The sequence below is a fragment of the Oncorhynchus kisutch genome, unplaced genomic scaffold (genome assembly GCF_002021735.2).
Source record: "Oncorhynchus kisutch isolate 150728-3 unplaced genomic scaffold, Okis_V2 scaffold3967, whole genome shotgun sequence".
Lineage (NCBI taxonomy): Eukaryota > Metazoa > Chordata > Actinopteri > Salmoniformes > Salmonidae > Oncorhynchus > Oncorhynchus kisutch.
In genome coordinates, this window is record NW_022265912.1 from 117,371 (window position 1) to 142,209 (window position 24,839).

The window sequence follows — 24,839 nt, forward strand, 5'->3', positions numbered from 1 at the left end:
TATGTGCACTACATATGATATATATAGAGATATACAATGTCAAATTGATCAGAAATACAGTGTAGACAAAGCACTTTCTTCTGAAACTCGTCAGTCTATTCGTGTTCTGAGAAATGAAGGCTATTCCATGCAAGAAATTTCCAAGAAACTGAACATCTCGTACAGCGCTGTGTACTACCCCCTTCACAAAACAGTTCAAACTGGCCCTAGCCAGAATAGAAAGAGGAGTAGGAGGCCCAGGTGCACAACTGAGCAGGAGGACAAGTCCATTAGTGTCTAGTTTGAGAAACAGACGCCTCAAGTCCTCAACTGGCAGCTTCATTAAATAGTACCTGCAAAACAAAGAAAAAGCCAAAACTCTGTCCAGTGTTTGTTTGCCCATCTTAATATTTTATTTTTATTGGCCAGTCTGAGATATGGCTTTTTCTTTGCAACTCTGCCTAGAAGGCCAGCATCCCGGAGTTGTTTCTTCAACGTTGACGTTGAGACTGGTGTTTGCGGGTACTATTTATTGAAGCTGCCAGTGAATCACACTTCACCATCTGGCAGTCTGATGGACAAATCCGGGTTTGGTGGATGCCAGGAGAATGTCACAAGCCCGAATACGTAGTGCAAACTGTAATGTTTGGTGGAGGATAAATATTGGTCTGGGGATGTTTTTCATGGTTCGGGCTAGGCCCCTTAGTTCCAGTGACGGGAAATCTTAACACTACAGCATACAATGACATTCTAGAAGATTCTGTGCTTCCAGCTTTGTGGCAAAAGTTTGGGAAGGCCCTTTCCTGTTTCAGCATGACTGCGAGCCAGGCCTAATCGCCCAACATCAGCGCCTGACCTCACTAATGCTCGAGTCTGAATGGAAGCATGTCCCTGCAGCAATGTTCCAATATCTAGTGAACAGCTTTCCTAGAAGAGTGGTATTAGAGCAGAAAAGGGGAGAACAACTCCATATTAATGCCCATGATTTTAGAATGAGATGTTTGCCGAGCAGCTGTCCACATACTTTTTGGTATTAATGTATGCATGTACACGTACACGTACACACACACACACAAAATGAGGTTGGAATGATAGCAACATTGCGGACAATGCCCTTTTAGTGTAAGAGCTGGAGTTCTGACCTGACTGGTGACATCACCAGGCGGTAAATTTGTTTAAATACCAATAGGAGAGTTCCAAACCTCTTTCCCCAATTACAGGTACTTTTCCCCTCCTTTAAAACACACTGACTGTGCTAGCAGAATTCTTCCTTCAGAAATTGTAGCTTTAAAGCAGGATCCTCACATTCCAGGTGGAATAAGACTATAATCTCAAAGGGTTCAGAGACTAACAACAAAAGCACAGTCATGCATATATTGGCATTTACCTGTCCCTTTAAGGGGGTAGAGGACCTAAACCATGCCAGGATATTGCAGCCCAAACCATACAGTGGCTTGTGAACGTTTTCACCCCCCTTTGGCATTTTTCCTATTTTGTTGCTTTACAACCTGGAATTAAAATAGATTTTCAGGAGTTTGTATCATTTAATTTACACAACATGCCTACCATTTTGAAGAAGCTAAATATTTTATATTGTGAAACAAGAAATAAGACACACAAAAAAATGAAAACTTGAGCGTGCATAACTATTCACCACTCCAAAGTCAATACTTTATAGAGCCACCTTTTGCAGTAATTACAGCTGCAAGTATTTTGGGCTATGTCTCTATAAGCTTGGCACATCTAGCTTGGCACATCTTCGCCCATTCTTCAAGGAAAAACTGCTCCAGCTCCTTCAAGTTGGATGGGTTCCGCAATCTTTAAGTCATATCACAGATTCTCAATTGGATTGAGGTCTGGGCTTTGACTAGGCCTTTCCAAAACATTTAAATGCTTCCATTTAAACCACTTGAGTGTTGCTTTAGTAGTATGCTTAGGGTAATTGTCCTGCTGGAAGGTGAACCTCTGTCCCAGTCTCAAATCTCTGGAAGACTGAAATGGGTTTCCTTCAAGGATTTCCCTGTATTTAGCGCCATCCATCATTCCTTCAATTCTGACCAATTTCCCAGCCCCTCATCCCCACAGCATGATGCTGCCACCACCATGCTTCACTGTGGGGACTACATTTTAGTCTCATCTGACCAGAGTGCCGCCTTCCATATGTTTGGGGAGTCTCCCACACGCCTTTTGGCGAACACCAAAAGTGTTTGCTTATTTTCTTCTGGCCTCGCTTCCGTAAAGTCCAGCTCTGTGGAGTATACGGCTTAAAGTGGTCCTATGGACAGATACTCCAGTCTCTGCTGTGGAGCTTTGCAGCTCCTTCAGGGTTATCTTTGGTCTCTTTGTTGCCTCTCTGATTAATGCCCTCTTTGCCTGGTCTGTGAGTTTGTTGTGGCAGGTTTGTTGTGGTGCCATATTATTTAAAAAAATTTATAATGGATTTAATGGTGCTTCGTGGGATGTTCAAAGTTTCTGATATTTTTTTATAACCTAACCCTGAACTTTGTCCCTGACCTGTTTGGAGAGCTCCTTGGTCTTCATGGTGCCACTTGCTTGGTGGTGCCCATTGCTTAGTGGTGTTGCAGACTCAGGGGCCTTTCAGAACAGGTATATATATATATATATATATATATATATATATATATACACACAGATCATGTGACACTTAAAGTCCACCTGTGTGCAACTATTTAATTAATTATGCCACTTATGAAGGTAATTGGTTGCACCAGGGGGCTTCAGAGAAAAGTAGGTGAATACATATGCACGCACCACTTTTCTAGTTATCATTTTTTTTTAAACATCTTATTTTTTCATTTCACTACACCAATTTGGACGATTTTGTGTATGTCCATTACGTGAAATCCAAATAGAAATCAATTTCAATTAGTGTAGAAAAGGCCCATAGAGTTGGAAGAATCTTTTAATTCAAGGCCACTTGCTCAGCTGGGCCAGGAGTGCTTTAATTAGGTCAGGTGGAAATATCTCACAGATCTCAACTCCATAAAAGGAGGAAATCGCCATCGCCCATCTTGCTGCTTTCTCTTCCTTAACTCCGTCTAATCCGACTCTGAACTATCCGTTGCGATCAGGAGAGTGGGCCTGATTCCTAATTATGTTAATAAATGAATGATTGTTACGACTTGATCTTTGTGATTATGAGTTTGATTGGATACATGTTATTCTGTTTCCTTTGTGATGCAGCATAGACTACTCAGTAAATATACCACTTTATGGTTAAAGGAATTCCTGCCTCAGTCTCATCCATTCCTCTGTCACCTGACACGTGATCACCTGTTCACCTTCACTGTCAGTCATCCTACTTGTCCAGCTACCCACACAGATTCCATACAGGTTGTAATGCAACAAAATAGGAAAAATGCCAAGGGGGATGAATACTTTTGCAAGGCACTCTAACAGAGACCCTCTAAGGGGATGAGAGGTCCTAAACCATGCCAGGATAATGCACTGCACATCATAACAGAGACCCTATAAGGGGATGAGAGGTCCTAAACCATGCCAGGATAATGCACTGCACATCATAACAGAGACCCTATAAGGGGATGAGAGGTCCTAAACCATGCCAGGATAATGCACTCCACACCATAACAGAGACCCTGTAAGGGGATGATGAGAGGTCCTAAACCATGCCAGGATAATGCACTCCACACCATAACAGAGACCCTGTAAGGGGATGATGAGGTCCTAAACCATGCCAGGATAATGCACTCCACACCATAACAGAGACCCTGTAAGGGGATGATGAGAGGTCCTAAACCATGCCAGGATAATGCACTCCACACCATAACAGAGAACCCTCATTTACTCAAGTATTTCCATTATTTTGGCAGTTACCTGTAGGCCTCTATAGCAGTCCTCTACAGCAGTACCAGCTTAGGAGAGCCACTTGCAGATTCAACTTCTGCTCGCTCTCCACCCCCCCCCTCCTCCTCCTCCTCCTCTTCTGCCCGCTGTCCCACAGATCTCATGTCCCACAGATCTCAGTTTGATGGCATTGTTCCACAGGTGTCAGGGCTGAGGGTTGATAACAGTTTGATGCTATCTGTTCCTCCCACCTGCACCAAATGTACAGTATTTCTCATCCTAATAGCTTGTTCTCCCTCTGATAACCAAGACTTATTTTCTAGTTTTCCTTTACAATAAAGCAGCACAGGAAGTAGCTGCTTATGGAATATGACTAGGGGACACAATACAAACCCTATGGATAATACAGGCATCTGATAGAGGCCGGCCAGAGACCGAGACCTGGGAGTCCTATTTTTCACTAGGTCTGTGAGCCCAGCCGCCAACCTTTCATAGCTAGCTAGCATGGCAAGTTACTACCTACCTACCGCTGCACCTTAACATTCCCTCAGCACCCTGCAGGAGAGAGATAACACTACCTAACCAAAATCCAAATCAGTGCTTTGGCACATGGCTGTATATCAACTGTCATTCAGTCAAAGACAACAGGCCAGGAAAGCTAACGCATCCAACATCCCATCCCTCTGTCCCTAGACTCCATCTACTTCCGCCGACCCACTATCTCACAATCTCACCCCATAATAACCCACCTGGGGAAGGCGTCGAAGCAGTAGGTCTTGCGCGTGTCAGGGAAGGCCACTCGCAGGCCGGACATAAGAGGTGAGTGCAGGATGACGGCGGCACACTCGTAGCGCGCCGCCAGATCCACCGTGGGTACCGTGCCGATGCTCTGACCGTACAGGATGATGTTCTCTGGGGTCACTCCATACCTGGATAGGAAGGAGGTTAGGACACAGAGAGAGTGAGAGAGCGAGAGAGAGAAGATGGGGGGGATAGACAGACCGATAGTTGTGGACAAGGAGATGAAGGAAAGTGGGCGAAAAAAAAGGAAAGAAACAAAATAAGGTTAATAGATCAGACCCAGATGACCACCGTCGTCATCCTCCTAGGAGATATCTGACCCAGATGACCACCGTCGTCATCCTCCTAGGAGATATCTGACCCAGATGACCACCGTCGTCATCCTCCTAGGAGATATCTGACCCAGATGACCACCGTCGTCATCCTCCTAGGAGATATCTGACCCAGATGACCACCGTCGTCATCCTCCTAGGAGATATCTGACCCAGATGACCACCGTCGTCATCCTCCTAGGAGATATCTGACCCAGATGACCACCGTCGTCATCCTCCTAGGAGATATCTGACCCAGACTACCACCGTCGTCATCCTCCTAGGAGATATCTGACCCAGACTACCACCGTCGTCATCCTCCTAGGAGATATCAGACCCAGATTACCACCGTCGTCATCCTCCTAGGAGATATCTGACCCAGACTACATCACTGTACAACAAGGAGACGATACCTCCTCCTATCTAACATCACTGTACAACAAGGAGACGATACCTCCTCCTATCTAACATCACTGTACAACAAGGAGATGATACCTCCTCCTATCTAACATCACTGTACAACAAGGAGGCGATACCTCCTCCTATCTAACATCACTGTACAACAAGGAGACGATACCTCCTCCTAACTAACATCACTGTACAACAAGGAGACGATACCTCCTCCTATCTAACATCACTGTACAACAAGGAGGCGATACCTCCTCCTAACTAACATCACTGTACAACAAGGAGACGATACCTCCTAACTAACATCACTGTACAACAAGGAGACGATACCTCCTCCTAACTAACATCACTGTACAACAAGGAGACGATACCTCCTCCTAACATCACTGTACAAGAAGGAGACAATATCTCCTATCTAACCCAACATGACATCACTGTACAACAAGGAGACGATACCTCCTATCTAACATCACTGTACAACAAGGAGACGATACCTCCTCCTAACATCACTGTACAACAAGGAGACAATATCTCCTATCTAACCCAACATGACATCACTGTACAACAAGGAGACAATATCTCCTATCTAACCCTACATGACATCACTGTACAACGAGACAATATCTCCTATCTAACCCAACATGACATCACTGTACAACAAGGAGACAATATCTCCTATCTAACCCAACATGACATCACTGTACAACAAGGAGACAATATCTCCCATCTAACCCAACATGACATCACTGTACAACAAGGAGACAATATCTCCTATCTAACCCAACATGACATCACTGTACAACAAGGAGACAATATCTCCTATCTAACCCTACATGACATCACTGTACAACAAGGAGACAATATCTCCTATCTAACCCAACATGACATCACTGTACAACAAGGAGACAATATCTCCTATCTAACCCAACATGACATCACTGTACAACAAGGAGACAATATCTCCTATCTAACCCAACATGACATCACTGTACAACAACACGCCATAACAGAACGTTTACAATGTAATATAATAATACATGCCATTTAGCCCGACGCGACTTAGTCATGTTGGCATACATTTTATGTATGGATGGTCCCAGGAATTGAACCCACTATCTTGTAGTAGCAAGCACCAGGCTCTGCCAATTGAGCAACAGAGGATGTCATGAAATAAGCTTCTAGAGACTGTAATTCTTATTTACCAAACACTGATATACTTAACCCTTATCAAATCCGACTGACATTAAAACATCTACTCTTATCAGCACATCAGTTAGAGTTGAGTTTACACAGTGAAAGGAGAGCTGTGTAGTTAAATCCAGACTTGTGTACAGAGCTATACTTATATATACACTGTATGTAGCTAAGCTACATTGCTATATAGCTTAGTCTCTAGGCTCGTAGTGGGAGGCAGCAGGCCGAATAGGGGAGGATCATGTCACTTTAAAGCCTGGCTGCCAGTGCTGTGGCCCGGGGCAGCTGTCTGCCTGGCACACTGACACACACACACACACACACTTCAGGCATCAGTTCTGCCCTATAAAAACTCAAGCTAGAGCATTGAGATAAAAATAAGGGATGGATGGGTGGAGGACAGAGGTAGCGAGAGGACAGCCCTACATTTCATTCTCCCACTCCTCCTCCTCCACTCTTGGCAGGCTTTCCCATGGCGAGAGCAAACCTCAGGGAACCCGATCTTCGGGGCGCTGTGTGTCAGGTATGCGGTGAAGTCTGCCGACAAAATGGAAACACATTTGATACGTGACCTAAAGGCTGGGCCTCAAAGGTTTCGAAAGGCTAGTCCCCTTTGATGGCGAAAGTTGCAGAGGAGACAAAACAGCTGCGAACCCCGTGCGTGTGTGTGTGTGTGTGTGTGTGTGTGTGTGTGCGTACAAAGGCAGGCAAGGCAGAGAGGAAGGGAGTGCTGTACATCGTGTTCCCTGAGACTGCCTTCAACGTCACGTTCTGCTTTGTTGGGCCTTTTAAAATGAACTCTGAGAACTCCAAGAAAGTGTGGAATGCATGAGGGTGAATCAAAGGCTTACACAACTCACCACAAGCTAAGATGTAACACGCAACACGCCGTACAGTTAGGCATGGCTAAATATGTGGAAGGTGAGCAGGTGCATGTACATTTACCCATGAAATTACGCTGTAGACTTCGGCCCAGTTAAGGAGGCGGAGGGTTGAAGGAGGTGTGTGATTGGGTGTGTGTGTTTGAGGGTGTTCGCCAGGGTTTCCGTTAGCCAGTAAATGCTGGCTTTTGGACCCAAAAAATAAATGAAAAGCCCATAAAAGGTCAGCCAAAATGTTGCCGGCCCAATGCCTAATGCTTTTTATTAATTGATAGAAATGCCAGTCGACGTGCTCTAACTTCAAAGGCAAATAAACTGTATGGGTTAATGAATCCTCAGGCTGCTGGGAAATTCATGTGTGTTTCTATTTTCACTCACGCAAAAGATGTGAGGTTCCCATAAGGGACCAGCTAAGTACACCCAGACTGGGCAACATTTGCCCAGATTAGAGGTCGACAGATTAATCGGAATGGACGATTATTTAGGGCCGATTTCGAGTTTTCATAACAATCGGAAATCTGTATTTTTGGACACTTTTTTTTTTACACCTTTATTTAACCTTTATTTAACTAGGCAAGTCAATTAAGAACACATTCTTATTTTCAATGACGGCCTTGGAACCGTGGGTTATTTGCCTCGTTCAGGGGCAGAACAACAGATTTTCACCTTGTCAGCCCGGGGGATCCAATCTTGCAACCTTACAGTTAACTAGTCCAACGCTATAACCACCTGCCTCTCGTTGCACTCCACGAGGAGACTGCCTATTACGCAAATGCAGTAGAAGCCAAGGTAAGTTGCTAGCTAGCATTAAACTTATCTTATAAAAAACTATCAATCATAATCACTAGTTAACTACACATGGTTGATGATATTACTAGTTTATCTAGCGTGTCCTGTGTTGTATATAATCTGACTGGGCATACAAGTATCTGACTGAGCGGTGGTAGGTAGCAGCAGGCTCGTAAGCATTCATTCAAACAGCACTTTTGTGCGTTTTGCCAGCAGCTTTTCGTTGTGCGCCAAGCATTGCGTTGTTTATGACTTCAAGCCTATCAACTCCCGAGATGAGGCTGGTGTAACCGAAGTGAAAAGGCTAGCTAGTTAGCGGGGTGCACAATAATAGCTTTTAAAATGTCACTTGCTCTGACACTTGGAGTGGTTGTTCCCCTTGCTCTGCATGGGTAACGCTGCTTCGAGGGTGGGTGTTGTCGTTGTGTTCCTGGTTCGAAGCCCAGGGAGGAGCGAGGAGAGGGACAGAAGCTATACTGTTACACTGGCAATACTAAAGTGCCTATAAGAACATCCAATAGTCAAAGGTATATGAAATACAAATGGTATAGAGGGAAATAGTCCTATAACTACAACCTAAAACTTCTTACCTGGGAATATTGAAGACTCATGTTAAAAGGAACCACCAGCTTTCATGTTCTCATGTTCTGAGCAAGGAACTAAAACGTTAGCTTTATTACATGGCACATATTGCACTTTTACTTTCTTCTCCAACACTTTGTTTTTGCATTATTTAAACCAAATTGAACATGTATCATTTATTTGAGGCTAAATTGATTTTATTGATGTATTATATGAAGTTAAAATAAATATTAATTCAGTATTGTTGTAATTGTCATTATAACAAACAAAAAATTAATTACATTTTAAATAAAATAAAAAATGGCAGATTAATCGGTATCAGCTTTTTTTGGTCCTCCAATAATCGGTATCAGCTTTTTTGGTCCTCCAATAATCGGTATCAGCTTTTTTGGTCCTCCAATAATCGGTATCAGCTTTTTTTGGTCCTCCAATAATCGGTATCAGCTTTTTCGGTCCTCCAATAATCGGTATCGGCGTTGAAAAATCATAATCGGTCAACCTCTAGCCCAGATTCTGTTGATTATGCCCGTTTCACTGAGCCCGAGAGGGGATTCTTTCTCCAAAACAGAGTAAAGATGGCTTCCAGAGCGCGCTCTCTCAAAGACACAGTAACGAGGCCGATGGCTTCCAGATCGCTCCTTCTCGAAGACACAGTAACGAGGCCGATGGCTTCCAGATCGCTCCTTCTCGAAGACACAGTAACGACGCCGATGGCTTCCAGATCGCTCCTTCTCGAAGACACAGTAACGAGGCCGATGGCTTCCAGATCGCTCCTTCTCGAAGACACAGTAACGACGCCGATGGCTTCCAGATCGCTCCTTCTCGAAGACACAGTAACGAGGCTGATGCACATTAAGCTGCTCCAAGGAGTTGGACAGTTTGGACTTCCAACAGCAGCGGCTCACTTTGAGCAGGAAAAGGTCCGCTGCAGACAAAGTAAATTAGAGGCAAATTGTGTTATTCAGGCCTGGTCCCAGCAGTTCTGATGCTGCCCTAGACCAGACCAACATATGCCGGCCGTGTCATGTATAGTATAAAGATTTGGAATGGATTGATATAGTAGAGTCATGTGGATCATGTGTAATTGGTGCATTTCAGATGAGCTTATTCAGTAGCACTTGGAAACTAAACATCGTTGCCATCTATTCACATCGGATAATTCCAATGTTGCAATCACTAGGCAGCCAACTGCCTACAGTAGGAAACTGAGCCGGTATCAATAAGATACCTATATTACAGGACACGAGTCACAGCCCCACGATAGTTCAAATTACCATGTGTGTGTGTTTGAGAGAGGCAGCTAGAGAGAGCAAGAAGGTGAGTGAGGAAAATGGTATAACCAATAAATAAACACAGAAACAGAGGAGTGAGTGAACAACATGCTCCTCGCTTTTCAGCCGGTCAGGCAAGAGAGCTTTAATAACAAGTTCCCGAGCCAAATCTAACTGTTCCATCCAGGAGGAAAAGCTGATGCTTTTGGCCTTAGAGGCAAGCTGCAGTAGCTACAAAAAATGTGACTTATAAATTAATAATATGGACCCACTGATTCTTAAAGAATATAAATGTAGAAATGCCTCAGGAGCTTAGTTCAACTGTCAGAACCCCATCAGAACCCGAAATAAGCTTTACTCCAATGTTTGTAAACAAAGTCAATGTAAAAACAAACAGTATAATCTTAAAACATGGTTAAAACTATTATTTTAATATCATGGATGGTCAGTCCTTGCATCCATAGTGCCGTCTATGAATTTGAGAGTGGTTCCATTTCCCTATCCATCAGCTTTTTAGCAAACGCTTTGTCGTTTCAACTGCTGATTGACGCTTTAAGTTTGATGCAGGCATTTATTAACCAGGGATGTTAAAAGGATGAGACATGTTCACTTCCCTTTTCATTTCCCCTGCTAAGGCATCACAGGCTGGACATCTTTGTTTGCAGACACAGCTGTTATTGTAGTCCCAGTAGTAGTAAAGGTCAGGCATTGAGATAAACAGGTCAAACAGGTCAAAAAGTCAGAGACACCAAGTTGTGATTTCAGATGTGGAATTTAAAAAGACATCCACTGCCAAAGTATCACTGGAAAAAGGGCTGTTCGCTCGAGAGAGAAAAATGGACAGGAAATGGAATTGTGTTTAAACTGGACAAAAACAAGAACATTCTCTTATTCCAAGCTAATCAGGGAATTGATCATAACCCACCGCTTGGAGAAGCAGTGACATGTGGAGTGAGGGAAAATAAAGTGTTCAGTGAAAACACTTGTCCAAACACCAGAGGCACTGAATGGAAGGAAAACTACAGAGAGAGAACTACTAGAGAGGAAGAGAGATATTCAAAAGAGGAGTCAAGCCCAGTGCAGATGCCATGTTTCCATAAACAAATATCCATTGGTGAGATTCAATGGATAAATGGGGCTAGAACAACAGGGCAACCTTGAGGTCCAGGCCAGCACTGTATCGACCTCAAGAAAGTCCACTACATAACAAACCAACAAACTGTAGCCCAAACTGTAGCCCAGTTTGTTGGGTTAGAGAAAGAGTTAGGCTGAGAGAGAGCAGAGCAAGAATGAAAGCAGTTGTCCTGGGAAAACTTGTCAAGTCAATAAATTGCAAAGTGCTCGCTCAAAAGGTCCTTACACTTGTGGGCTGCTGAATCCTTATAACAGTAGACTAATCATCATAGCATGCCAAATATAGACTTCAAATCAACCTTCTTAACCTTGAAGTCAAAAAGCCAGCACCGAGTTGAGCTCGAGCATTCACTAGAACCAGATGAAGAGTGAGTTAACAGGTAGCAGAAATAATGAAAGCAAGCCCTAAGTGCCTTGGACATGAACTAAAAGAGTGTTTTGTGTCGCGAGAGAAGGGTGTTAGCGAGATAAGGCGCCTAATATACAGTAGTCTTCATTTTGCGAAACGGCTCATGGGAGCCAAAACAAACATTTCCAGATGTTCAGGCAGAAACTTCCCTCCGGTTGCCAGTCTTTACAGTTTACCCTGAAAACACCCCAGCTCTGAGGTGAATTAAATCCTCAGACTGGACTTGAAACATCACAAAACCAAACTTGTTGTGGAAATACAACTGCAAATACCAGCTCACCCATACTAGTGAATTTCTTTGGTGTTTTCTATCACAATACATCATATGTTTAATTGGAAGAATCGTTTGTTAGAAGAAGTTGGAGTTGAGCACTTTTGTTTGAAGAGAGGATCTTATTGGTTGTTATTCAGAGCATCCAGCCTAAGAATTTAGCAAATTCCAGGCGTGCATCTCAAGTAGTTTACTCTCGTTTTCTCGTCTCCTTGCCTTCATTTGTACTCATGCGAATTCCAAGTAGACACTACCAACAATACTTTCAACCTTCAAATTGTCAGATGAAGGAGAAGACGAGGAGAGGAAGCCACTTTAAACCATGATGCAGCCTACAGTGTGTGCAGATGTGTTCAGAGAACATTTCCAAGGATGTAAGCTCTGTGGAGAGGACAAAGGGGCAAGGGCCTCGGGTATTCTTCAGTACAGACAATTTAATTTGAACTTCTGATGACATTTAGCGAGACCTAGCCTTGGCATTCTACAAGCCCATTCGCCGCTCTCAATGCATTAATAATGAATGTGAGAATTTACTTTTTTAATTTCCTACCATTTTGTCCTTTCCTGTATATTGGCTGTTTTTGTTTTCTTTGTGTTGTCGTAATTGAGTTATTTGATTCTTTACAATAGTTATTCCCTGTATCTGGGTTTTAGCCACGTTTCAGCCTATTGCCCTGTGTTTCCATCTAGCTACTCATCTTATGCGCCAATTGTCATTCATTGTCCCCATGTCTTATTTAAGACTAATAAATATATTACCAGGTTATCACATGCCGGGTTAAAGATGCTCATTAACAACTTGTTAAACAGCATGAGTAGTATTCTCTTAGGAAGACAGAGGAGGTTCACAACTGGTCAGGTCATATGTCCATGGATGCTTGAGGCACTGGGATGGACAGCCTGAGGAGAGGTGAGAGAAGAGGAGAGATGTCCATGGATGCCTGAGGCACTGAGGTGGACAGCCTGAGGAGAGGTGAGAGAAGAGGAGAGATGTCCATCAGTGGGAGGCACAGGAGTGTGAGGTCTTTACTCATGTCATGATTCAAACGATTCACTGGAAAACAGCCTGGCAGAGACCACCTAGACAGATCTGACAACTGGTCACAGGCTGTGGAGAATGCACAGAAATGAGGCACAAAGGCCCATCAACATCTAGGCTCAAACCATACGCAACTGGTCAACTCCACCCCGTGGGGCGGAAGGGTGCTGCATTGAAACTGATACTCACCCCCCCGTGGGGCAGAAGGGTACTGCATTGAAACTGATATTCCACCCCCGTGGGGCAGAAGGGTGCTGCATTGAAACTGATACTCACCCCCCGTGGGGCAGAAGGGTGCTGTGTTGAAACTGATACTCCACCCCCGTGGGGCAGAGGGTACTGCGTTGAAACTGATACTCCACCCCCGTGGGGCAGAAGGGTGCTGTGTTGAAACTGATACTCCACCCCCGTGGGGCAGAGGGTACTGCGTTGAAACTGATACTCCACCCCCGTGGGGCGGAAGGGTGCTGCGTTGAAACTGATACTCCACCCCCGTGGGGCAGAAGGGTGCTGTGTTGAAACTGATACTCCACCCCCGTGGGGCAGAAGGGTGCTGCGTTGAAACTTATACTCCACCCCCGTGGGGCGGAAGGGTGCTGCCTTGAAACTGATACTCCACCCCCGTGGGGCAGACGGGTGCTGTGTTGAAACTGATACTCCACCCCCGTGGGGCGGAAGGGTGCTGTGTTGAAACTGATTCTCCACCCCCGTGGGGCGGAAGGGTGCTGCGTTGAAACTGATACTCCACCGCCATGGGACGGAAGGGTGCTGCATGGTATAGAGGATTTCAGAGTTTCATCTTTTCAAAGGATATCTTTAAGCTAGGCCCTAGAGTTTTCCCATGTCAAGTCACATGGTCTAATAGCCTACAACCTACTAATACTAATAGCCTACAGCATTACCATCAACTGTAACCCAGCCTCTCTTTAGCTTGGCCTGTACTCTACTGTCCAGACTAGAATCTGCTTCTCCCACAGAGCACCAGCCATAGCTATGAGGCTAGCCAGACCACGCCACAGTAAGAAGGGAACAGGGAAGAGACAGGATGAGCATCCTGAGGGAGCATCCTGGTGCTTCACCCACATTGTAACCATTTGGCCTGTTGACCCTATTTGCCTGAAAACAAAAAGGGGCATGGTGTTAAGCCTTAACGCTTGTAGAAAAGGAGCATTAAAAAGCCCATCCCCTCTGGAGGATGGAACAACTGGTGTAGGGCTATGCTCTGTCTAGTCCTTAGTCCCTGGAGCACTAAGAGACCATGATGCACCACTGAGGGCTTCTGAGAAGACACTGCCAACATGACAGTGAGTGTTTGATTTTGTCCCAAATCCCCATAACATGTCGACAGCTGTGGAGGATTAGAAACTTATATTCCAGACCCCTTTTCTAAATAGTTTTCAATTATTTAGCCGTAATGACTTAATCCCATCGTGGATATGGTTCAATGTTCACATGCTTTATGGGTGAGGAAAAGGGTCAAATTAATTCAGCGGGATTGATAAAGCTAAGCCTCCCACCAATGAATAATTTAGTGCAATGTTATTAGCTGCACGTAAACAGACGTGCAGCATGGGGCTAAGCCTAAATGATGGGGCTGTGTGAGAACTAATGAGCGAGATTAGCATACACTAGCTTGTTTATTGATGTGCATGTTAAGAAAGAAGGAGGGTTCCTCCACAAAACCAGTTGTGACTCTAGAGCTGGTGTAGAGAAGATGTGCATGGCCAGGTGAAGTTTTGACTAGAGCTGGTGTAGAGAAGATGTGCATGGCCAGGTGAAGTTGTGACTAGAGCTGGTGTAGAGAAGATGTGCATGGCCAGGTGAGGTTGTGACTAAAGCTGGTGTAGAGAAGATGTGCATGGCCAGGTGAAGTTGTGACTAGAGCTGGTGTAGAGAAGATGTGCATGGCCAGGTGAAGTTGTGACTAGAGCTGGTGTAGAGAAGATGTACATGGCCAGGTGAGGTTGTGACTAGAGCTGGTGTAGAGAAGATGTGCATGGCCAGGTGAGGTTGTGACTAGAGCTGGTGTAGAGTAGATGTGCATGGCCAGGTGAAGTTGTGACTAGAGCTGGTGTAGAGAAGATGTGCATGGCCAGGTGAGGTTGTGACTAAAGCTGGTGTAGAGAAGAGGTGCATGGCCAGGTGAAGTTGTGACTAGAGCTGGTGTAGAGAAGATGTGCATGGCCAGGTGAGGTTGTGACTAAAGCTGGTGTAGAGAAGATGTGCATGGCCAGGTGAGGTTGTGACTAGAGCTGGTGTAGAGTAGATGTGCATGGCCAGGTGAAGTTGTCTCTAGAGCTGGTGTAGAGAAGATGTGACTCTAGAGCTGGTGTAGAGAAGATGTGCATGGCAACAATAACATGGCACGACGTCTTGGAAACGTTGAGCAGGCCAAGGGGACAAACCTATCTGGAATGAAATGCGGTGTGTTACTAGGCAGGGTATGGCATCCACAGGACTTTATATTACTGTACCCGAGGACAGATTAATGGGGTGGGTGACCTCATTTATAAAGCAGCTCCTCTGGTAATCCGGACAAACATATCACACCTGCCTGCAGAGCATTACCAAGGCCAGGGAGGTTGAGGTAGCCCATCGTGTGCTAGCTAGGTAGACCAGTCTAAATCAGAAGGCGTATATTAGTTTACAAGTCTGAAATGGCACCTCATTTCCTATAGTGCACTCCTTTGGGCAGAGCGCCAAGTGACCCAGGCCAACAGGCCAACTAGTGTACTTGCTCAGGGTTTCCCAAACTCTGTCCCCCCCCTCCCCTCCGGGGGCACATTTTGGGTTTTGCCCCACTATACAGCTGAATCAAATAATCAAAGCTTGATGAGTTGGTACTTTCTTATCAGTACTTTTAATGCACTGAGTAACCTGCATGTTCAGCTGGCAAAACCCTATGCATTCATGTTCAGAAGGCCTACATAAATTTGGATTCGAATTGATTCTACAGGTAGGGTATTATAACAGACCAACTCATTTCTGGAAGCTTGGGGATATTGTGCCTGGCCCTTCCCTAGCATTCAACCATCTCCTCTAAATGGGGCAGTAATCTTGTCTCAGGGCATGGGGGAAACCACACTTCATCTATGCCGGGGCACGCCTCTACTCCCGCCAGCGTTACCCCGGCAACAGTGAGGGATGGCAGAGAAAGACAAGTAGTAATAAAAGAATGAAACCAATAAAGGAGGGTTTTTCTGCTTTCTTTTCATTGTCCTCTGATAGCAATGACATTCGAGGAATCTGTCCCTTAACATTGTGACTGCCCTTAGCGGTGTTGAAAATAACCGTATAATGCACGAGGACAGAGGCCTGCACATGCCTATTCAAACAACTGACATGACATTAATATGAATGTAGCTTGGAGAGAATATTCCGGTGAGCGATGCAAGGTGAGCAGCATCAGGCTCGTCTCACAACACAATGGCGACCTGTCATTCAGGGCAGGTTGTGCAGAAAATACATTTGGGGGGGGGGGGTCCTTGCCGGTTATTTTGGCAATACGAGTCACATACAGTGGGGCAAAAACGTATTTAAGTTAGCCACAAATTGTGCATGTTCTCCCACTTAAAAAGATGAGGCCTGTAATGTTCATCATAGGTACACTTCAACTATGACAGACAAAATTAGAAGAAAAAAAAATCCATAAAATCACATTGTAGGATTTTTAATGAATTTATTTGCAAATTATGGTGGAAATAAGTATTTGGTCACCTACAAACAAGCAAGATTTCTGGCTCTCACAGACCTGTAACTTCTTCTTTAACATATTCATGCTTTGCCTATTCCCCTCTGATTTATGCCTACACCAGTACAGGTATCAGGCTGTATTAGCTAGCTGCGTTTTCGCTGACTCCGTACATTTAATCTAACTAGAAATTAGCGGCTAACGATTTATTGTAGCCACAACTTGCTAAGCAAAGACAAACTGTTTTCAGACAGTAAGATATACAAACTAGGTGTCATTATAAAGTGCATTTGTGGATTTATATTAAGAAGCGTAGTGGAAAGCAGCATCAGTCATCAACATATTGTTGCATCTGTGCATTGATCATGCAGACTGAAGAGTGAACAGTCAGCAAATGATCTCATGGACGATCAACAACTGCACTCCTTGAGTGACAGGGGGCGGGGTTGGTGAGAGGGAGCGAGACGACTCAAGTAGTGGAGTAAACTATAAAAACTAAGTGGCGTATCACATTTAACAAACACTGAAATATCGTTATAGAAAGTAAAGTAAATACCCAAACCGGTCCGTGCATCAATAGCGGTATACCGTCCAGCCCTAGTATATTGGTCTCATTATGTAGGCTAACCTAGGCCTAGCCTATATAATAGTGCCAACTAACTGCATGGCATACTTCAAGGCAGGGATTCCGAACTACATCTTTTGGTTTTCCCCCCTAACACGACACAGCTGATTCAAATAGTCAAAGCTTGATGAGTTGGTTATTTGAATCAGCTGTGTAGTGCAGGGGCAAAAACCAAAACGTGCACCCTGCTTCAAGGGATAGGCCTACTTCACCACCCACCCCTGTATTAAAGAATGAGATACCTTCACGTATACCTAAAAAACTGTCTCAAGTCAAACAGTGGAAAAGATGGGCACCATTTAATGAAATAATATGGTGCCACTGACAATCTTTCCAATTCAAATGGGACTGAGGCCTGCCTATAGTGGGATCGACACAACAGCCCCCTTTAAGTCTAAAACCTGCAGACAGACTGATATTTTGGGTTAACAATCCCTTTAAATCAACGGCATCCGAGGGATGTGAAGTCAGTGAGTTACAGGCAGGGTGGTTGGGAGATATGGGCTCTCCTCAGCGGAGGCTTTACAACCACTCAACAGGAATGAGACACCACATCAAGTGAGCCGTTAATGAGCAGTATTGATGAAACCATCTCAATAACTGAACACTAGTCAACTTTGTCCAATTCAAGAGAGTAGCCCGAGGTAGGCCTATTTCATTTCTAAGAAATCAAATTGGTTGTGTGCGTGCGCACGTGTTTGTTTCCAGGCACAATTTTAATGGTTTCCCACCAAATGTGATTAAAAAGATATTGAATAAACATACATCTTTTCCGCAGGTACGCCGGCCACCCCAAAGAGAGGAATGATTAACAGTGTTTTCATGCATGGGCAGGCAGCTCAGGAGGGTCAGGGCATAATGAAATGTTTTCATGTTTAATGCACAAAAGGAGGACTTGTTAAAGGCTCTCCCTTCAATGGCATTCAGACAATCTGTCAAATCCAGTTTTAATTAGAGACATGTTTGGAATGGGAGATGAGATGGCCTGGCTGGAGTACGTGTTATTCTTCTGTGAGCCTATTTTTAATTCATGTTCATTTGAAGGAAGAGGTTCAGCGTGAGGATTATTGATCAGTGTGTGACAGCGACCAAACAAAATGAATTACAGTGTGGAAGTCATTTGTTCTTCTGTAATCATAGCTGTATTACAAAATAAGGCCAAAGAAAGCTCACACAGAGCATTGAATGACGTGAAGTTGGCTGCAACACTGGTAAAGATGCCACACGGTTGGTTGCACTGAACTGATAAGTACAATAAACACAATATAACAAATATGGTGGCAGACCCCCAAGACAGGACGGCAGTGAGGTTTATGATGGAGAAGCTCCTTCCATTACCCATCAGAAGGCAGCGGAATAGAATGCAAATTAAACTAGTTGAAATAGTGGTGGGAAGTTGATAATGACACAGTCCTGCCTACAGGCAGGCAAACATGTATCACTCAAACTGCTGTTTAAGAGAGGAATGATGAAAGGCTTACACAATTGCAAACACACGTGCATTCCTACACTAGGGGACATTATCACCAGGCCGTTGTGACTGAAGGAGGCTTTATCACCAGGCACTGAAGGCAGGCTCTCAATGTGTCACACTGGCTTCTCCTGAAGCACGTCAGGGCAGCAACAGCCCACTTTATAGAGCCATTCATTTGCTCACTCAATTACAGCTGAAATTCTCCTGAAAAGGCTGATTGTGTCAAACAAGTCCAGGGAAACTGGTTTGACACCACTTTGCTTGACAACTGCTGCCAAGCGACAATAGCCCAATAAGAAAAGGTAGCTTGAAAGCGGTTGGAAATAACAAAAGGAGCTTGTCCAAGGCCCCTATTCCTTTGTTGAACACTGGTGGTGTGCAGGACTGTGCACAGACCTTTCAGGGGACAGGTGATCAAAATAAAAAGCACCATATAAAAAACATGTTCTTTCAGAATTCATATGTAGAAATGTATAACATACTGTATAAACTGCTTCTGTAGCTAGTTATATTTTAACATTTACAGCCTATTTACATCACACTCACTCATCACAAATTGCAAGCTAGTTCGTTACATTTGAGTCATTTAGCAGACTTACAGGAGCAATTGGAGTTAGGGGGGTTGATCAAGGGCACAGACTGATTTTTCACCAAGTCTGCTCAGTGATTAGAACCAATGACCTCTCTGTTACTGTTACTGACCCAATATTCTTAACCACTACCTGCCACCCAGTGTGGCCCAAAGACATGATTGACATGGGGAAAAGAGGGTAGGCTATCAGCTGAACATTGATGTTGATGACGATGAATGTAAATCTGCTAGTTAGCTAGACCTATAATATTTTTACTGGTTATAATGTATCTTCAATGCTGTTAAATAATATCTTCATAATATAGCCATGATATTTGGTTGGCTGGCTAGTGGCTGGTGTGGATATTTTAGTATATGGTGGTTAGCTAGAGTCTAGACCTGTGGTTGGCAAAATGTCTGTGTGTCTGGGGGAGGGGGGGTTCAACTTACTCTTGAAAGTTGTAATAGTAGAATGCAAAATGTTTATTCCTCGACCTAATAAGGATCACAGTTTGAATTGAAAGGCTTTTCTACTTGGCTTTGAACTGGTAAAGACTCACACTTGAGTGATCAAGCCTGGAGTCACTTAAATGTAGCCTATAGAATGAACCGATTTCATTAACACAGCTTATATTTCACCATTTTTAGGGACACTAATGGTTCCAAGAAAATGCAGAGTAATATATTAAAATATTCCTAAGAGCTTAATAAGGCTGCAGGGGCAGTATTGAGTAGCTTGGGTGAAAGGTGCCCAGAGTGAAAGGCCTGCTCCTCAGTCACTAATATATGCATATTATTATTAGTATTGGATAGAAAACACTCTGAAGTTTCTAAAACTGTTTGAATGATGCCTGTGAGTATAACAGAACTCATATGGCAGGCAAAAACCTGAGAAGAAATCCAAACAGGAAGTGAGAAATTGGTTGATTCCTCTAGACAAAAAGGAATTCTCCGGTTGGAACTTCATTGAAGATTTATGATATAAAAAAACATCCTAATGATTGATTCTATACTTAGTTTGAAATGTTTCTTCGACCTGTAATATAACTTTTTGAAGTTTTTGTCCGAAGTAATGCGCGACCTGCATGAGCGTTTGGATTTGTATACCTAACGAGCTAACAAAAGTAGCTACGTGGACATAAATAACGGACATTATCGAACAAATCAAGCATTTATTGTGGAACTAGGATTCCTGGGAGTGCATTCTGATGAAGATCATCGAAGGGAATATTTATCATGTAATTTCTGGTTTCTGTTGACTACAACATGGCGGCTAATTTGATAATTTTTCTGAGCGCCGTCTCAGAGCATTGCATGGTTAGTTTTTTTAATTTATTGGTTTGTCTAAAAAAAAAAAAAATCTGACACAGCGGTTGCATTAAGGAGAGGTATGTCTATAATTCCATGTGTATAACTTGTATTATCTACATTTATGATGAGTATTTCTGTTGAATCGATGTGGTTATACAAAATCACTGGATGTTTTTGGAACTAGTCAACGTAACGCACCAATGTAAACTCAGATTTTTTAAATATAAATATGAACTTTATCAAACAAAAACATACATGTATTGTGTAACATGAAGTCCTATGAGTGTCATCTGATGAAGATCAAAGGTTAGTGATTAATTTTCTCTATTTGTGCTTTTTGTGACTCCTATCTTTGACTGGAAAAATGGCTGTGTTTATTCTGTGGCTTGGTGGTGACCTAACAATCGTTTGTGGTGCTTTCGCTGTAAAGCATATTTCAAATCGGACACTGTGGTGGGATTAACAACAAGAGTACCTTTAAAACGGTAAAATGTATGTTTGAGGAATTTTTATGAGATGTGTTTGTTTTTTTATTTGACGCCCTGCACTTTCACTGGCTGTTGTCATATCAATCCCGTTAAAGTTCTTAACACACATTGTGAGATTGGTCAGCTAGTGAAATGAGGGATGCACGATATATCGTAATCGGACGATATTAGCTAAAAATGCCACAATCAGCATCGGCCCGATGTCTAGTTTAACGGAGATATGCAAAACCGATGTCAAAGCTGACGTGCATACCTAGATAACGTAATGACGCCACGAAAAACACAGTCCTACACATAACAAAATCAGAAAAATACTAAGCACAGACTTCCAACAACTAAACAAGTTCAAGTCGAGCAGTCATTTGAAAGAGTAAGGAAATTTCAGCGAGACAAGTCAAAGGCAAAATCCATTAACGCCAAGATAACGGAATTAATTTCCCTTGACAATCAACCGTTCTGCCGTGGATGATGAAGGCTTTCGCCTACTGGTCGAGCCCCGGTACACACTACCAAGTAGGCGCTATTTTTCCAGATGTTGCCCTACCAGAGTTACACAGTATTGTTGAAACTCACATCTATGAGTTACTTGCCATGTTACTGCCATTAGCTTCACGGCTGACATTTGGACCAGCGATGTCAGCCCCATGAGCATGCTGAGTCTGACAGCAACAGTGGGACGACAAGGATTTCGTACTGAGGAAAGTCGTATTGCATGCTCAAGAATGTGCTGGTTCTCATACCACTGCTGCCATTTCAATGGCTTTTGGGAACATGTTTGAAACATGAACACACTCCTAGTGCCATTCGAACGGACTCAAGAAATAAGCTAATCAACTGCGTATGTAGCAGACGGGATACCCTCTGTCATGGCATTGAAAGGCCTGCTCAACAAAACCCCACAGTCTGTATCGGCAGTTAAAACTTGCAAAAGTACTCGAGGCTGTGAACAAGCGATTCGGTGGCATTCTCTATGAGCCTCTTTACTGTGTCGTCACCCTGCTTGATGCTAGGTACAAGGACCTCTACTTCGACGCAGACAAGAAACAGGGTTTACGTGGAATGTTACAGACACAGCTGCACAAGATGGAAACGGACACTGACAGTGGGCACCGAGGAAGAGGCCACAGACAGACAGAGCTGAAACTTCACTGCTTGACAGGTATGATGAAATCCTGGTTGTGACCGAACAAATGAACAATGAAACAGCACAGCAAGTAAGTAAAAGGAGGTTTTGATTACGTTTTACTGGTAAAGAGGACATATGTAAATGCCAACAAAATAACTTTTTGGTCAGTGTGTGTGTGTGTTTCAACTATTTAAACTGCACTAGAATGCTTAAAGGCAGCTACAATTGTAAAATTAGGTATAGTTTTTTTGGAAAGGAAAATATTGGATATCGGTATGTCATATCGGTGCATCACTAAGTGAACCACTATGCATTCAAAGTGTATCTAACCTCATCTCACTACACAGTTTGACAAACATATGTCAGCAGTTCCAAAGTAACCTATAGGCAGTATTCATTTCAAACTCACTGCTCAGCGCAGGTGGGAAGCTGGTGCCTGCGATGAGGACAAGCGCGTGGTGACAGAAGGGAGGGGACTTTTATCAAGATTAATGAGTTCATGAGAAAGTATCTAGTTTGACAGGCAATGTGTTGCATTTCAAATTGAGAAAAGAGACTAAAAATAAAATGTTAAAAGTAATTACAACAATAAAAAGGGCACTTCTTGCATAGGAGGGCAGATGCTCCGGCACCCCTTGTATTTGGATTGTTTTCATTTCACCTTTATTTAACCAGGTAGGCTAGTTGAGAACACCTTTATTTAACCAGGTAGGCTAGTTGAGAACACCTTTATTTAACCAGGTAGGCTAGTTGAGAACACCTTTATTTAACCAGGTAGGCTAGTTGAGAACAAGTTCTCATTTACAACTGTGACCTGGCCAAGATAAAGCAAAGCAGTTCAACACATATAACACAGAGATGCACGTGGAATAAACAAACATACAGTCAATAATACAGTAGAAAAAGTCTATATACAGTGTGTGCAAATGAGGTAAGATAAGGGAGTTAAGGCAATAAATAGGCCATAGTGGCGAAGTAATTACAATATATCAATTAAACACTGGAGTGATAGATGTGCAAGTATAGATACTGGGGTGAAAAGGAGCTAAAAATATATATAAATACAGTATGGGGGCGAGGGTAGTCGGATGGGCTATTTACAGATGGGCTATGTACAGGTGCATTGATCTGTGAGCTGCTCTGACAGCTGGTGCTGAAAGTTAGTGAGGGAGATATGAGTCTCCAGCTTTAGTGATTTTTGCAGTTTGTTCCAGTCATTGGCAGCAGAGAACTGGAAGTAAAGGTGGCCAAAGGAGGAATTGGCTTTGGGGGTGAACAGTGAAATATACCTGCTGGATCACGTGCTACGGGTGGGTGCTGCTATCGTGACAAGTGAGCAGAGATAAGGCGGGGCTTTACCTAGCAAAGACTTGTAGATGACCTGGAGCCAGTGGGTTTGGCGACGAGTATGAAGCGAGGGCCAGCCAACAAGAGCGTACAGGTCGCAGTGGTGGGTAGTATATGGGGCTTTGGTGACAAAACGGATGGCACTGTGATAGACTGCATCCAGATTGTTGAGTAGAGTGTTGGAGGCTATTTTGTAAATGATATCGCCAAAGTCGAGGATCGGTAGGATGGTCAGTTTTACGAGGGTATGTTTGGCAGCATGAGTGAAGGATGCTTTGTTGCGAAATAGGAAGCCGATTCTAGATTTAATTTTGGATTGGAGATGCTTAATGTGAGTCTGGAAGGAGTTTACAGTCTAGTCAGACACCTAGGTATTTGTAGTTGTCCACATATTCTAAGTCAGAACCGTCCAGAGTAGTGATGCTGGACGGGTGGTTAGGTGCGAAGCTTGTCTGGAGGCTTGTTAACACAGTGTCCAAAGAAAGGCCAGAGGTATACAGAATGGTGTTGTCTGCGTAGAGGTGGATCAGAGAATCACCAACAGCAAGAGCGACATCATTGATGTATACAGAGAAGAGAGTCTGCCTGAGGATTGAACCCTGTGGCACCCCATAGAGACTGCAAGAGGTCCGGACAACTGGCCCTCCGATTTGACACACTGAACTCTATCAGAGAAGTCGTTGGTGAACCAGACGAGGCAGTCATTTGAGAAACCAAGGCTGTTGAGTCTGTTGATAAGAATGTGGTGATTGACAGAGTCGAAAGCCTTGGCCAGGTCGATGAATACGGCTGCAAAGTATTGTCTCTTATCGATGGTGGTTATGATATCGTTTAGGACCTTGAGCATGGCTGAGGTGTATCCATGACCAGCTCTGAAACCAGATTGCATAGCGGAGAAGGTACGGTGGGATTCGAAATGGTCGGTATTCTGTTAACTTGGCTTTCGAAGACCTTAGAAAGGCAGGGTAGGATGGATATAGGTCTGTAGCAATGTGGGTCTAGAGTGTCTCCCTCTTTGAATATGACCGGCAGCTTTCCAATCTTTGGGAATCTCAGACGATACGAACAAGAGGTTGAACAAGCTAGTAATAGAGGTTGCAACAATTTCAGCAGATCATTTTAGAAAGAGAGGGTCCAGATTGTCTTGCCCAGCTGATTTGTAGGGGTCCAGATTTTGCAGCTCTTTCAGAACATCAGCTATCTGGATTTGGGTGAAGGAGAAATGGGGGAGGTTTGGGCGAGTTGCAGTGGGGGGGTGCAGGGCTGTTGACTGGGGTAGGGGTAGCCAGGTGGAACGCATGGCCTTAGCTTT

The 24,839-nt window shown here is 43.8% G+C and overlaps 1 protein-coding gene across 1 annotated transcript in view; it reads right to left on the reverse strand.

Annotated features, from left to right (window-relative positions):
* The window catches only part of LOC109882200 (alpha/beta hydrolase domain-containing protein 17C), a 34,593-nt gene that overhangs the window by 5,758 nt on the left and 3,996 nt on the right, over nucleotides 1–24,839 (reverse strand). Inside the window, exon 2 of the mRNA XM_031821369.1 lies at nucleotides 4,554–4,733. Coding sequence (XP_031677229.1) covers nucleotides 4,554–4,733 — 180 coding nt within the window. The remainder of the gene's footprint in view (nucleotides 1–4,553; nucleotides 4,734–24,839) is intronic.